General features: G+C 44.6%; 1 protein-coding gene across 6 annotated transcripts in view; it reads right to left on the bottom strand.

The window, feature by feature from the left end:
- GRHL2 (grainyhead like transcription factor 2) overlaps window positions 1-17,066 on the bottom strand; it is a 134,346-nt gene that overhangs the window by 64,115 nt on the left and 53,165 nt on the right. For all 6 annotated transcript variants that reach the window (XR_003095394.1, XM_006029281.3, XM_025210732.1 and 3 more), the window contains 2 exons: window positions 16,042-16,153; window positions 369-463 (listed from right to left, as the gene is read on the bottom strand). Coding sequence is in view for 5 of the 6 variants with exons in the window: in XM_006029281.3 (XP_006029343.1) it covers window positions 369-463; window positions 16,042-16,153 (207 nt within the window). In the remaining variant the exon portion in view is untranslated. The remainder of the gene's footprint in view (window positions 1-368; window positions 464-16,041; window positions 16,154-17,066) is intronic.

The raw sequence follows: 17,066 nt of genomic DNA, 5'->3' as shown, positions 1-17,066 counted from the left end.
CAGGGCTAGGTGGGGCCTTGCTGCAGGGTCCTGCTGCCAGTTTCCCCTGGGTCCTGCTGCCCCTGGATCCTGTCATCTTTGGGAGGGAGCAGATAAATACTAATTTTCTAAAATTTTTATGGGTCCCACGGTCCCCAAAGAACGGCCTGGCAACCTGTATTTTGCCTGCCCCTGTGATATACCATCTTGCCGTAAAGAGATTCCATACGCATACCTCAAGTCACCTGGGCTACCTTTGAGAAAGTGGAATTTGCTCACTTCTGCACAACTGTCTTGTGTTAATTAAGGAGGAGAATGGGGTGGATGGGAGAGATAATATTTATAAATAAATGCCATTAAGAATACAATTCACTCTGTGTATAACCTACCTTTGCTTCTTCATTGACATCCCAAGTAAAGGACACAGCGTTGTATGCAATTTCCTCAATATTCCCAATGGTGTTAAAACTCTCCTTGTAATCAGCTGTGGACACAACAAATTTTAAAAAATGTTGAGAAAAATTATATATACGTTTATTCTTAAAGTTCATGGATGAGTCTTCAAGTCTGCCCTTTGCCTTTTCATTCAGGTGGGGTTCAGGTGTCAGGAAAACCTACAGTTACTTATGTTTCACTGCAGATGGAAAGGCAGGTTGGCACTTTAGAAACTTCCTGCTCTACCTTCTTCTTAAGTCCCTTTCTGATGTTTAATTGTTAATAAATCTAATTTAACACACTGTGATATTTCTGCTAAGCTATACTCTTTAGTACACTGTGGGGGCATCTACAAGAGATACTTACTAAAGATTTGCCTAATTAGCTCCACAGTAAAGCATCACCATTTACACGTGCAGAGCTATTAGCCTGGAGTAAACTAATTAACTCTGCCATAGGTTAGTACTGCCTGCTGCAGGTACTATCCTACAGTGGAGTTATTTACTGCACCGCAATGCATGTGTAGAGGGTGACTGGAGCTGGCTGGGGCACAAGGGTGCTACAATGTGGGAGCTGCCTGCCAGCCAGCCCCACACAGTAGCACCCTTATGCCCCAACCAGCCCCTCGAGCCAGGGCAGAGCAGCTTCAAGCTGGCAGGCTGACCCCTGAAGCCATCTGCCAGCCAGGGCTGTACCACCCTGGCTTAATGTGCTGCAGTCCTGGACACATGTGTAAACCCTGTACCTGGGAACAATAAACTCCAGAGTGAACTGTGCTGGAGTTTATTCATGCACATTAATTGTATGTGTAGATGTGCCCTGTGTGACCTCTATTTTTACTTGAGATTTTGTTCTTCACAAGAAATCAGTAGTTCTGCAACAGGAACAAATGAGTGTGCTCATTAACTTGGTAGCAAGAAGGAATGGCTAAAATGGGAAGACAAAGGAAACACTTTAAAGGAGGATTTTAAAGATGACTGGAAAAAAAAAAAAAAAAAAAAAGCCAAGGAGGTCAATGAACCTTGAAGATGGCTTGTGACATCTAAGTAGTACTCCCGTCATTAGCAAAATCAGCCTGGAGGAGAAAGGAACTATTCCTTCAAACATGCTTCCTCATTATCTTATAATTTTGAAAGATATGATTTAGTCAAACACAAATGGTTGAGCTTGATACAGGGATAACTAGGTAAAAATCGAATGGTTTGTTCTAAGTAGGAGATCAGGTTAGATGATCTAATAGATCCTGCTGGCCTTCAACTCTGTGAATTTATGATTGATATAGACTAGAAACCCTCAAAGAGCAAGGCTCACTGGTTTTGAACCCTGATGGTTGGAAAGCTGATTACATTTTTAAAATGCTAGGAGAACAAAAGACTTCTGCCATTACTCATCCTAAGAACAATTTATGGCTCATTTTTGTTTTAGAGATGCAACAATAACCAGGATATGGTCTTCCATTGTTTCAAGGAAATGGGAGGTTTGGCGCAGTGTTCACTGTGGGTGCATCTACACATGCAATTAATGTGACACGATAAACTCTGGAGCAGTTTGTGCCAGAGTACACTGCTCCTGGGTGCAGTGTCTATACGTGTCCCTGGGACAGCAGCATTTTCAGCTGAGGCAGAACAGCCCCAGGCTGGCAGCAGCCTCAGGTGGGGTCAGCCCTGGGCTCCAAGTAGTGGCATTGGGCAGCAGAGGGGCTGGCTGGGGCACAAGATTAAAAAAAAAAAAAGTAGCTTTACACATTTTAAAAGAAATGCCCTAACAGATTCACTGGAAGCAAATGAAGTCCTGGATGTATGAATTGTGCAGTGAAGTCAGCTTTTACCCATCTGTGGAATCAAAAGGATAGATTCTAAGTTCAGGCCTATAGGCTATAGGTATTTTACACTGCAACCAAACTGGTAGAATGCCTTGGCCCAGATAGTTTCATTTGTACCATTTGTTACCGACAGAAATATGAGAAACCCTTTTCAAGTAAACGTATGTTTAAAAGCATGATCATTTAACAAATGAACAAATGTTTATAACCAGCAAAGAAAGATACATTTGTGTTTTGTTTTTTACTTTTTCGTGACTGAGCAGCTCACTTTATCTTGCTTACTTTGGAATTTATCCAAAAAAAAAAAAAAAAAAAAAAAAAAAAAAAAAAAAATTGTGCTCGTTTTAAAGTTAGATACATCAGGAATATATCCATCAAACATGAAAAAGCAGAACTTGGAAATGTCATCTTTCCTATAATTTAAGGCATGGGGTGGTAGATCTTAAAAAAAAAAAAATGTGGGTTTTTGCCCTCAAATTGAATTGGAAACAGGAAAAATGAGCCCAAGTGGTTTTTAAAACATCCAAAGGAAACTGCATCCCCTCAGTTAATTGGGTTTCACATCCTTGGGGCCCATGATATTCTAACTTTATTGGTATTGTCATCACCTAAAAAATATTGACAAGGAGAACAACAATGTATACAAGGCCTGAATTTCTAAGGTAAAGGAAAGTAGGAAAAAACTGTATGAAGAATCTTTGTTTTGTGTTTTTTGTTGTTGTTTTGGTAAAGCAGAAGAAAGAAACAATAACCTATGTTTTCTCTTTTCCTTGTCACCTTTAATACTTCTAACTCCAGATTAAAAGAGACTTCAGTTTCTTCAAGAAAGCATGTCATCTCTCCATGGAATAAGTCAATCTTTTAAGGGCTGTAATTGCACTTTGTACAAGACAGCTGTAATTATTTAATGCAACTATCCTTATCTTCTAACTTTTGTCTGTATCTGCACTTCAAAAATATGTTGATTTCTAACTTTGTAGTTAGTTGTATAAAGAGAATAATATTCTGCATCTGTAAATGATGGTCTTATGCATTCCTAGTATTCCTTTTCTCAGTCTTGTTTTCTCTTTAAGAAAATAATAAACAGTATGTGGGTTTTAAAAACAACAGTTGATTAATGTAAATTTGTCTAGCAAAAACACCAGTGTTGTGAGGGTAATAACTTAATGTGAGAGAGAGAAGTATAATTAATAGACATCTTCTGCTCTGAAAGGCAGGGGTGCTGTCTGGACTAGTGAAACAATGCATCTGGAATGCTTGAAACAATTTGCATACTAGGAAGAATTCATAATGTTCCTATGCCCCAGACATGGCATAGGGCAGACACCTTCTTCCATAAGGTAAAACAACTGGTCACAATATATGTGTGTTTAGAGAGGAAGTTACTGCTTTCTATCTCCACTGTGAATTTAGGTCATTTTTCTAAATGAAGACATTGGCATCACAATCTCATTTTTGTTTAAGAATGCAAGCAAGAAAAATTGAGACACACATACATCTCAAAATGTGCACAAAGACACACTTTTAGTTGATGACTGAGCAAAAATACCTCATGCAAATGATAACACATCTTGGAAGGAGGTGAACAAGAGGTCTTGTAAATATAGGGGCACCGATACATTGGTCCATATTGTATTGGTACCAATAAGAGGAAGATTAAAATTATCAGCAAATCAGCTTTTTTTGGCTGATGTCACCAATAAATGTCACATGCATGGGTACAGCCTCAACATGCATGCATCCAGAAATGCAGCCTGGAGAGTAGTGTTCAGCTGGTAAGTCTGTTGGGGGTATTGTGGAGGAAGGAGAAGGGGGAAGGAAGGGGTGTGGGGGGGGCAGATTGAGGCCCTCACGGTGAGGGAGGGAGCAGGGCTGGGGCAGGGCAGAGCTGGCAGCTCATCTGGGGGGCAGCTCCCACCACTGTGCACATCCCCAAGGGAAGCATAGGGAGGTGTGCCCCTCCAAATGTGTGTGTGTGGGGTAAGAGTGGGCTGCTGCCCCCACCCTTTACTGCCATGCTTCCTCTCAGGGGCTGTGTTGGTCTCTTCCCAGCAGCTGAACTCCAGCCGGGCAGGATGGGGTGGTGGTGGCAGCACTGGGAGGAAGGTTAGGGGGAGGCTAAGATAGTGTCTCTAGCCCCCCCCCCCCATAGTCCCCCTCCCAGCACGGCCACCTGACCCAACCCGAGCACACCTGACAGGAAGAACCCGGTGCATCCTCCAAGTACAAGTGCACAATGGCACTCTGCCCTCACCCCACAAACAGATCCAGGAGGCACATGTCCCCCATGCTACTCCTGCGAGTGTGCACAGTGGCGAGAGCCATTACCTGCACCCCCAGATGAGGCCTGCAGATTTAAAAGTGTCTAGCCTTTCCAGGAAATCCTTAACTACATCTGCGCTGACTGAAGGCTTGATAGAGCTATCCCCAAGACTGTCACCTACCTCTGGTAGGTGGGATATCCTGGTCCCTGTTCAGGAAAACAGAGGCAAAGAAACTGTTAAAAATATCAGCTTCTTTGTCTGGCGTGGCCACCAGATTACCGTTTGTGTCTTGCAGGGGCCCTACATTGCCTGGTGCCCTCTTCTTGCTCCCAATGTACTTGAAACAGGACTTTTTGTTGTCCTTAATCCTGGACGCTAGCCTGAGTTCCATCTCTGCCTTGGCCTTCCCAATAGCCCTCCTACACTCCCAGGCTGAGGAGGAGTACTCCTCCTTGGTGATAGCTCCTCCCTTCCACTGGTTGTACGCCCCCCTTTTAGTCCTCAGGCATCGCTGAATGCCCTTGCTGAGCCAAGGGGGTTTCTGAGCACTCTTACCCCCCTTGCTTCTCTCAGGGACTATTATCCTTTGGGCCTGGAGGATCGCCCCCTTAAGGTACAACCATCCCTCGTGGACTCCCATCTCCTCTACCTTCTGGGCCCTTAGTGCCTCCCCCACTATTCTCCTAAGCTCATTGTTTAATGCTCCAATCTCAGAGCTGGAGGTGGTACTCACTGTATCACCAGCCAGTAGGGGAAGAACATCTCCCTGCTGAGCTCCCATGCCAGGATGAACTTGGAGGTACGAACTGGGGCTATGGGGAAGGAGAAGACCCCAGGTCCTGGGCATGACCTAAAACTGCACCCTGCCAGGGTCAGGCCTGGTGGGACTGCTGGTGGCACAGCAGCCCCCCAAAAATGCTAGGGCCGGAAACCTCTCTGGTGAAAGGTGGGTAAGAAACACCTTATAACCTCCAGCCACCACACACGCACACAGTCCTGGCTAGGGAAAACGCAGACCAGTAAGATCTTTGAGAGGCCTGAGGCTTGCTGGTTGTAGTGGAGTTGAGGCTCCAGGTGAGCTCAGCTGCCTGGGATGCCATCTGCAAGGCATGGGCCACAGTGTTAGGGGAGATATGGAGCTTCAGAACAGATGTCAAACCACTTTTCACAGATGACCCTATCAACTCCACTTCATCAACCTCCTGGATACAAAAAAAAAAAAAAAAAAAAAAAAAAAAAAAACTCATGGACTCAATATAGACATTGGATTTATGACACATTATAACCTGCCTGACATCCGACTCCCCAGGTACCTCTCCACTTTTACCTGCTACATCCCCCTTCCCTCCCCCCACCTCAGCCTGTCCCTCACCCCCGATACTTCAATTTACATTTTCATTGGCTGGCTTTCTTGCCTGCATTGTATGCCAGCCTGTGGCTTCACTATTCATTCCATCCAGGAAGAGCACACACACACACACACCAACTAGATGGTTCCTCAGCCTGACGAAGGGTTTTTAAACCTGAAAGCTTGCTAAAATATATTTCTCTAACTATTCAGTTGGCCTAATAAAATATATCAGAGGTACCCATGACTGGTCTGTGCTGGGGTCAGGACCCAAAGGGGCGGGGGGGGGGGCAAAGAGCCAGGTGCCCACCACAAGGAATGCCCGGAGCAAGAGGCTCGGTATGCCAACTGGCCTGAAGGTGGGGCCAGGGCCTAAGGGAGAGCCAAAGGTCCCAGAGAGGGTACCACAGCTGGAAGGGGTGAAGGATGCAATGTGCAAGGCATGGGATGCAGTGTTAGGGGAGGTACAGGGCTGCGGAACAGATGTTACCTCAAGACACTTAAAACGGGCAGCCTCCTGCCTGAGAAACATCTGAATCAGTTTTCCATCAAGGCACGGCAAACAAAAGAGGAGCAGGCAGTTGGCCCAGAAACAGGTGGACAGGCAGAAAACTGACCGGCACCGGGAAGGCCCCCGGTTACAGGCTACCATCCCTGCTGGTTTCATCCCACTGCACCTTAACACACACCCACCCCCCCACATGCACAAGTTTTGCTTTGAACAGTTTGAGGGGCAGTTTCACAGAAACTCCTGCACCTATCTCCTTGAAACTTGGCAGGCTTCATGGCCTCAGAAGGAGCGACCATTCCTGTTCTTTTCATCTGAATCAAGCTAGAAATGACTATGTTACAGGCATTTCAGTGATTCCTCATTATAGCTTATGGCTGAAATCACTGAAACAGCATTGCAACTCCGAAACAGATTCAGCCTAATCGAAACAGAACAGTGATCCGAAGCACCGAAATGAATCACTGTCCTCCAAAATGTCCAAATCTGAAACCAAAACAAAACATAGCCATTAAACACAGCCTTACCAGTTACTGCGCAATCATTACTACTACACAGTAACAACTGCACATTCCACGACTCGTGTAGACGTGGCCACTGTTGATCAAATTATGGCGCCAATACTGAACACATTAATAGGACATAGCTGTGCTGTAATCTACTGCTGTGGGTTTTGTCCTATCTTGTTTTAAAAAAGAGAAACTTGTGACTTTGTGCACTGTGGGATGCCCCTGAATGGGAGTCATTATTTCTCAGTCATACTGCTGAAGGAAGAGGATGGACGCGCCTCCTTCACAGAAACCCTACTTGCAGTTTGTCTCAATTCTGAAATATCTCTCTGCTTCCTTAAGCTTTTAAGTCCTTTCCTATTCAAAATAGCAGTTCAGCACCTGCTTGCTCCATTAATGTCAGTGGGATTTAAGTATGTATTTAAAGTTAAGCCTACCTTTAGGGACTTTTTAATGGGAGATCAATTTCATAGGCTTTTATATTGACCCCCATTACTGCAAGATCTAAGCACCTCGGACTCCACTGTAATTATCCTCACAATGGCCCAAGAAGCAAGGACATATTTTATCCCATTTTCCAGAAGGGGATTTGAGACATCATAGGGAGGTCAAATGATTTGCCCAAGGTCACATAGAAAGCGTCGCAGAGAAGCTCAAACTTAACCTCTAGACCAGCCCTCCCACCTTAAGAGGGTTCTCAGCTGTTGCACTAAATTGAAGGGAAATGAGGGAGCAAGGCCACTGAGCCCTTGCCTCCAGCAGGCAAATTCAAGTCAGAGGGAAAAGAGGTCTTTGAGAGATGATCCTAAAACAGAGGGGGAGGGGAAAGAGAAAAGAGCCCATCATCCAAATATTCAGAGACCTAAATATAATCATCATCCAAACAGAAGCTGATTCACTATTTCATTGCTATCCCAATTATTGGCTAAGAATCCCTCTCACTGTGAGTAGTTTAGCAGGCAGACCCACAGGAAAACAGCAAGGATCATTCACCATAGAGCTGAATGGGAAGCAATGCTTGCAGCCAGACTTCAAAAGGCTGATCTTCCCACCAGCAGGGAAAACAGTTGGTCTCCAAGCTGGAAAGATGTTCACAGTGTTTTCTTCAGGCTCCTTCTGACCATTTCTGCCTCCATGGCCTTGAGAAGTAGGGAAGAATTAGTTTCAAAAGCCTCCTTTTGTTGAAAAACTATAACAAAGGAAGTCACACAGGCTCCTTGTACATGTTAAAAAAAACAAATGAACAAAAAAAAGATGTGCTTTATTGACAGAAGCATAGCATTACTCTGACCCAGCTCTGCAACATCTATAAAGATCAGGCGCTTCAGTGGGGATTTTTGGCACTTTTAGCAAAAGCTGCTTCAATCAGCTATTACATAAAAGTGCCAGAAAAAGCCCCACTAAAGCACATAATCTATACAGACATCAGGCAAGCTGGGCCAACTAAGGTGCTGCCTCTTCAGGGCATGCGCAGGACTTGGTGCAGTAATGCATTGGGTTTAAAGTAAAGCATCATTTTTAGCTTTTTTAATGTCTGCAAGCAGCCACAATATTCAACTGTGAATAGCAGCACTCTGGGGTATGTCCTTGATATCTAAGTCTGCTAGACAGCACTACCATGAACATGCTCTGCCCAGTTGCTGCACACCAAAAAGCAGTTGCACTGCTTGTATTTACATACAGTACACACAGAATAAGGGCCAGTGCCACTCCTGAACATGACAAGGACACCCATCATTCTTTTAACAGCAGCTACCTGACATTTAAAGCACTCCATACACATGGAACACATGAGAGTGCAGAGTGGTCACAGCATCATCTCTAGCATAGTTTGACATGGTACAGACATCCCATGATAGCTTACCACATTTCTGGTATTGTGCTGTCAGTGCTGAGGCCAGCCTGAATGCAGATACTGAGACATCAGCTTGCTGTGAAACTTCACTTTATTCACATGATCAGTAGACTATGGCTTTTATGAAAAGTTCAAAGTAGAGATGAATTCAAACCAAATCCCCAGGGCTTAAGCCCTAGAGTTTAAGTAGAATTTGTTCTCAGATTTGCAGTTTGTAGCTTGAACCTATCTTTAATTCAGAGAACCCAAATGGTGCAAAGAAGATGCCAACAGGACACTGCTGACACAGATGCATGAAAAGCCCTGCTGTTAGGCATCCCATCACTATATCCCACCTGGAACCATAAGTACCATTCCATGATACCTATGGTAAAGCAATTCCTCTTTTCACTCTCTGCATCATTATTTCAATGTACTATTGTACATGTTATTTCTAGGTCACATTTCATATTAAATATACATTTATAAATAGCTTATAAAGGATTCATACATATTTAATAGATATTGCAGGTTATAGGCATGAAGAGAACATGGCCTAAATTATCATAATTATATCATGAAAAAAAAATCATGATAAATGAGTAACCATTTTTGCATCTATTAATCACTTATTAACCCTTTATAATGTATTCTTATTCTAAAACATGCCCATTATGCATTAACTGATTATTCCTAAAAACATAGTAGGGGACTCGCAGGAGAAATGGCTGGAAAATATCCCAGCCCTGAAGTGTTTACTAATGGGACTGCAGACATTAAAATCGGCAAATTAGGATGAGAATAAAATCTGCCTGCTTTGGTCTATCAGATTCTTTATAATGCTATCTGGTGCAGATTACTGCAGATGGAGACTTGAGGTTCCCCAGCACTGAAATGTTCCCAAGCACCTGGAGAGAGAAGTTGCAGGTTCCAAGAGGAGCTTGTAAATACCTTTGGCAAAATGAATACTAGACGAGTCTATTGGAATAAATCATTAAGGGAAATCAAGCAGCTTCACTTCCAGTTCTTCCTAAGACAAAGAGTTACATGTTAAAAACAAAGAGAGGCAGAAGCCTCATGTGCTTGTCAGCAGTCAATCACACTACCTTGACTCTGAGCTTAAGAGAGATTAAGGATGGCTATTTGCATAGGTATTCTGTTTTGCAACCCTGCTTTCTAATAGGAGGAATGCCTTCATAGCAGGATCAACGAAAATTTAGAAATGGAGTTTTCATACGCATCAGATTTCTACACTAATTCAACAAGTGATGAATGGAGATGGCATGACAGAATCTTGAGCCTGATCCTATACCTGAGCCCTATTCATTCATTTTGATGGAGATCTTAGTGGATACAGCAATACTCTGAGCACTGTCAAAGGCTCAGGGCCTTGGACAGAACTCTGTAAACATATGGTTGAATGAACATGCTCGTCAATGTATCTTAAATATACGTTAAAAACAGAAACTTATTTTTAAAATATGGAATTCTTTTGCATCGACCACATTGCAAAAGCTTTCCTTAACTTGTTGTGGAACAAAAACATCTGAGAAACACAGGGGAAAAAAGCACAATTAGGAGAAATATTGTAAATCTAGCACTCAAGAAAGCAAAGGCAGCAAATAAACAAATATAGATTAATTCCACTAAAAAAAAATCACTGAAACTGTACTGTGAATTTCTAAAAGATAGTATTCCACTATATCGTATATGTTTCCATGATCTCTAACATTATTAGAATGCTATCAACAATTTTGATAACTCTTCCAACTAAAAAGAAGCTACCAATTAGTCATATTTAACAACTCGAAAACTTAGCTATTGACAGCAGTGTAGACTTAAAAAAAAAAAAAGATGAAGAAGCTTAACTACAAAAAAATCAAGAAATAAACAGGAGTAGCACTAATGCAGAAATCCTTATGAACCAATTACAAGAGCCCTCTGTAATGCTTTAGTTAAAGGTTAATGAATCTAGGCATATGCAGATACCCTGATTCAGTAAAGTACTTAAGCTCCACTGATTTATGAGAGACTTAGTACATGCTTAACTTTAAAAATGTGAGTAGTTGCATTGGTTTTCAGCAAAGCATAATCAGCACATAGATAAGTGCTTTTCCTAGCAAGTGTCCATGAATATATAAATCAGGCTGCACTGACCTTTATGACTTTTTTTAGGGCTTGTCTACATAGGAAATTTTCACTAGTTATACCTGTATAGTTACATTGGTATAGCTCCCCGTGACAACGCTTATTATGGAAAAGTATCTTTTTAGCTGACTTTAGGCTGCTTTCAGTGAGATATAAGATATCCTGGGGGATGGGAAAAAAAATCACTCTTACCAGAATAAGAGGGTCCATACCATAAAGTGTTTTATTGGTATAACAATAGTAGTTTAAATTTGTACATTATTTTATATCAATATACATTTCCCATGGAGATAACATCTAAACTATAGTAATCTTACAACAGAGTGAAAGATTCAAATAAAAGAAAGTTTGGGATATTCAATACTGGTGAGGTTCACCTGGAGTAGTAGTGAGGCTTCACTTAGTTTGGAAGAAAGAAAGATATGGTGGGGGGGGGGGGGGGGGGGGGGGAGGAAGAATTTGGATTATTTAGTTTGGAAAAGTGAACACTATGGATTTGATAACAGTCAAATGTATAAAAGATTGCTACAAAGAGGATGTTGATAGATCAGGGCCAGGCAAAATATGGCCCACAGGCTGGATCCAGCCCACCAAGCACTTTCATCCAGCCTGCAGAGCCCATGAAGGAATTGTGCCCCTCCCAGCCCTTCTGCCCACAAGGGTGGGAGCAAGGCGCCCATGCATGCATGCACCCCCAAACATACTCTATTGTGCCTTGTTCCCACCCCTGTGGGCAGAAGGGCTCAGTCCTACCAGCATGCAGCTTCTGGGCAGAGCGGCTGCTGCCCCTGCTGTAGCCACCCCCATGGGAACCTGCTTGGCTTCCCAGACATCCAGCTTGCTCCAGGCAGCAGGTAGGGAAGCGGCAGGGGTGGGGGCCAGTGTGGGGCAGTGGAGCTGCAGCTGAGCAGAAGCACGGAGAGCAGTGCAGAGCCTACGCCGAGGGGAGTGGTGAGAACACAGAGCTTGGCTGGGCAGGGTGTGAGGGAGGATGGAAGGTGTGGGGACCACCTCCCCCCCCCCCCCCCCACACACGCACACACACTCCTCCACATGGTGCACAGCCCCTGCTGCTGGCAGCAAGAGCAGGCGGTAGGCACTCAGGGTGCTAGTGCCTGGCGCAGGCACTGGCATCCAGTGGGGCGTGGCTCTGGCTAGTGCTGCATGCAGAGGCGAGGAGCGCAGCCTGCCCGGCCCGGCTCTATTGTGGGGGCTTCAAGCCACGCACCTGCAGCTCCCACACACGTACTCGGGGAAGCCCCATGCTGGAGCCAGCTGTGTTCCCCTCCCCCTGCCGTGCAGGTCCCTGGGCTCTGTCGGGAGTGGAAGGAGCCCTGCCTCCTGCTTCCCTGTCGAGTCTAGAATGGGGCTTCACTTGGTGCAAGTGCAGGAGCTGCAGGCACACCACGTGGAGCCCCTGTGATAGAGGTGGGCCGGGCAGGCTGCTTTCCCTCACCCCCGCGCCACAGTGCTACCTGGAACCACGCCCTGCTCAGCACCAGCACCTGTGCCGGGCCCAAGGCCCCTGACCCCCCCCCCATGCCGCCTGCTGCTGCTACCAGCAGCGGGGGGCTGCGTGCCATGTCGGGAAGTGTGGGGGGGGGGCTACACTCCCCCCCCCCCCCCACAAACCTCACACACCCATGCCCTTCTTCCACAACCGCCACTGACATATGCACACCCCCCAACATAACATTCCACACAGCCACACCTTCACAACCCCCCACACATGCACCCCACCCCACCATACATACCCCCCAATCACCCTCTACAATATACAAAAGTAAGACTATTTTCAGTTATGCAATCACCTCTATATACACTACGCAAACACAAATCATGACAATTTTTTTTTTTGTAATAAAATTAAAACATATGTTATAGTAGGTGTTTGACTTTTAGTATATTTGTCTTTTTTTTATTCTAAGATGGCAAACCCTGCTCCCCACCCCCACGCAAAAGGAGTATTGTGCGGGTCCACTCCTCCTTCACAATGAACAGTTGTTTCACAGCACCCTTGCTTTGTTGACTATTCCCCTCAGCCTGATCCTGAGGGTACAGCAATCTTAACAGATGGGGTAAAAGCCTTTAGCTGTAATCACTTAGTCCCATGTCTTTAAAAGTTCCACCACACATCTCCATAATACAGCAGGTCTCTACATAGACTTTGATCAGTTGTGAAACATCCTGTAACAGTTTTGTATAGGAACAGCAACCAAGGATGACTCCTCCCCAGTGAGTACCCTAATCTCTAGACTATAGAATCATGCTTCATCTTGCTGTCTCTCTCTTTGGCTCAATACATCTTGAAGCCTCTTCTGCCCATTGGCACAGCTTCTACACGAGGGCTTGAGAGTACATTCCACCTACCTTAACATATAGCCTGCTGTTTGGGGCACTCTTTTGGGAGATGAAAAATGTGAATTTGAACCCCATCAGGCTAGGAAAAGAATAGAACAACTGCATGGTGCATTGCTCTCGGTGCATAGTTGTCATGGGAGACTTCAACTACCCGGACTTCTCATGGGAAGAGCACTTGGCCAAATCTGAACAGTCACAAAGCTCCTTCACATGCATGGATGAGCTCTACCTGACTCAAGCAGTCCATGGACTGACAACAGGTAAAGCGCTACTGGACCTGGTACTGGCCAAAGAATTTAAGGAAAGCTGGGAGACAGTGACCAGGAGCTGATCACTTTCACTATCCATTGCAAAGCTGGCAAGTCAGTCAGCAATGCAGACGTTCGCCACTTTAGAAAAGCTGACTTTGATAAGCTCAGGAGGCTTGTTGTCGAGGCCCTAAGGGGCCATGACTGGACAGGGAAGGGAGTCCAAGATGAGTGGTTGCTCTTTAAGGGAGCGATCCTGAAAGCACAAGGGATGTCTATCCTATCTTGGAGGAAAGGTAGCAAAAAGGCACATCAACCCCCTTGGCTCAGCAGGGAACTCATGGACCTTCTACATCTAAAAAGAGAGGCTTATAAAGGATGGAAGACAGGAATCACCACTAAAGAGGAGAATTCTGCACTGGTCCGTACCTGTAGAGAGTGAACCAGGAAAGCCAAGGCTGCAACCGAACTCCAACTGGCTACACATAGCAAAGATAATAAAAAGCCCTTTTTCAGATATGTGGAGAGTCAGAAGAAAAGCAAGGATAACATTGAACCCCTGCTAAACCAAATAGGACAACTGACAACCGACACGCAGGAAAAAGTGAGCCTGCTTAATGTGTACTGTGTGTCAGTTTTTCACAAGCCCAACGGGACTGCCCTGCCTAACATGATGCGGGATGGCCAGGGTGAGGGTAAATTTATACCCAACATCTGTGTAGACCTTGTAAAGGAACACCTTGAGAGACTGGACACCTTCAAGTCAGCTGGTCCTGACAGACTGCACCCCACAGTACTTAAGGAGCTGGTAGGCATCATAGCCCAGTCACTGGCAAGGATACTGGACAACTCATGATGCTCAGGTGAAGTACCCAAAGATTGGAAGAAGGCCAGTGTGATGCCTATCTTCAGGAAAGGGAGGAAAGTAGATCTGGGGAACTACAGGCCAATCAGCTTGATCTCAAATCCCTGGAAAGATTTTGGAAAAAATTATCAAAGAGGCCATCAGCAAGCTTGTCAAGAAATGGTAATGTACTGAGGGATAGCCAGCACAGGTTTGTTGCGAGTAGGTCCTGCCTGACCAATCTCATTTCCTTCTATGACCTGGCGACATATCACCTGGACAAGGAAGAAGAGATTGACATCATATATCTGGGACTTTAAAAAAGCCTTTGATCTCATCCCATGATCTTCTCACGCAAAAATTGGCCAACTGCAGCCTCCGCTACATCACAGTCCGATGGCTGGGGAACTGGCCCTGAGTCCAGACCCAAAGAGTGGTGGTCATTGGAAGCGAATCATCATGGCACTCCATGAACAGTGGTGTCCCTCAAGGCTCCATCCTTGGACCTGCACTCTTTAACCTCTTTATTAACGATGTGGACACTGATGTCAGAAGCAGACTGGCCAAGTTTGCCAATGACACCAAATTTTGGGGTAGAGCGTCCACATCCAAGGATAGGCTGGTGATCCAGGCTGACCTTGATAGACTTAGAAAGTTGGTGGACAAAAACTTGATGACATTCAATACGGAAAAATGCAAGGTCCTCCACCTCAAGTAAAAAACCCTGCATCACGCTTATAGGCTTGGCAGTGCTACGCATGCTAGCACCACAGCCAAAAGGGACTTGGGGGTCATGACTGACCACAAGATAATATGAGCCACCAATGCAATATTGCAGCTGGTAAAGCAAACAAAACTCTGGCTTGCATCTATAGATGTTTCTCAAGTAAATCGCAGGATGTCATCCTCCCGCTGTACTCAGCCTTGGTGAGGCCGCAGCTGGAGTACTGCATCCAATTCTGGGCTCCACAATTCAAGAAGGATATGGAGAAGCTTGAGAGAGTCCAGAGTAGAGCCACCTACATGATCAGAGGGCAAGAGAACAGGCCTTATGAAGAGAGACATGGGACTCTTCAGCCTGGAAAAGCACAGGCTCAGGGGTGACCTGGTGGCAGTCTATAAGTATATAAGGCATATGCATCAGGATCTGGGGGAACACCTGTTCACCAGAGTGCCCCAAGGGATAGCAAGGTCCAACAGTCAAACTCCAAGACCATTTTAGGTTGGACACAAGGAAAAACTTCTTTACTGTCTGAGCCCCCAAGGCCTGGAATAGACTCCCTCCAGAGGTGGATAAGCATCAACTCTGGGCACTTTTAAGAAACATCTAGATGCTTATCTTGTTGGCATCCTTTCACCCTAGCCAACTTCCTGCCCCTGGGGCAGGACTTGATGATCTTCCGAGGTCCCTTCCAGCCACATGAAATCTATAAGCCCAGCTCTCCTACTTCCTGAACAAGCACTGTGACCAGAACATTACAGAAAAGGGGGGCAGTGTCATCACCATCATCTTCCCATCTTCCACCTTTTTTTAAAAACAAAGTGGTCCCAACTCCATCTGTAGGGGGCCCAATCCTGTCAGCATGTGGCAAGTGTCTTAAGAGCAAGCCTACCAGTTCAGGCTCCTTAGGAAAATTTAGGCAGAAAAACAATCCATTTCCAAATCCCAATTGGGCTTCTACAAAAGCCAAATCCTGAGGTGGCTCAAGTCCTTTACTGGCTCTAGAATTTAAGTACTTACCTATGTCAAGGACTCTCTGTTTAGCTGTGTGCTGCCGTGAATGCCAGTATTTCCAGTACTTCAGCTGTTCGTCTCTGTTCTTATCTTCACTGAATACAACCATGACCACACTCTACAGAAAAGGGAAAGTAGAGAATACAGTACTGGCTATACCTCAAGTTTAATTAATTCTAAGATATCCATGTACTAGAAAAATCATGAACCTCTATAGAGCCCAGTAGCGCCTGCCCTGGAAGAGAACCATGTTCACTGTTTTGTTGTTTAGCTCTACAAGCGAGATGCATGCGATACCTTTCTATGCCAATTCTCTTTCCAGTCTGAATAAAGTGTCATCAAATACTTTAAATTTAATGAAATCTGGGCTTCTTAGAGAAAAAATGGTGGCCTCTAAAGCCAAAGGATCCCAGATTATGATTCTGACCAAGATATTTAATGAGGCTGTGTCATTAGAATGCCTTGTGCCTGTAGAAGACTACATAAGCCTAGGAAGGGATATATATCATATAATGAGAGCTCATCTAGGTAAAACATACAAAGCAGCAGCCAGTTTCATATTGCAGTCAATGGAGTGAGGGTGGGAGACAGTACATGACCTCCCTATAGAGAAATTAGAGATCCAGATTGAAATATAATTGTGAACGTCCTTACTTCTTGCTATGTAGTTTAAAAATAAGTAAATAAGTAGCACAGCTGAAAATATACACAGACAAAAATGTAGCATTTTAGTGCTAGAACAATCAACAACTTGCACAGATTAAATCCTGTAACACACAAATGTTTGACATAATTTAAAAACAGTGCTTTCATGTGATGAATGATCTCACACACACTGTATTTACTTGAATCTAAGGTGACTCTGAACTTGAGATGATCTCCCAATAATTAGATGCTAGACATGGAAAAATTCATAAATTTGTTTAAATTTTCCAAGTATCGAATCTAATTATTGAAGGGTCATCTTTAATTCATCCCTCCTGCTACTGCAGGGAGCCAGGCAGTGCAGAGGTAGGTGGCTGTGGGAAGGC

The sequence above is a fragment of the Alligator sinensis genome, unplaced genomic scaffold (genome assembly GCF_000455745.1).
Source record: "Alligator sinensis unplaced genomic scaffold, ASM45574v1 scaffold974_2, whole genome shotgun sequence".
In the NCBI taxonomy this organism is placed as follows: Eukaryota; Metazoa; Chordata; order Crocodylia; family Alligatoridae; genus Alligator; species Alligator sinensis.
This window is presented reverse-complemented; position numbering and strand designations above follow the sequence as displayed.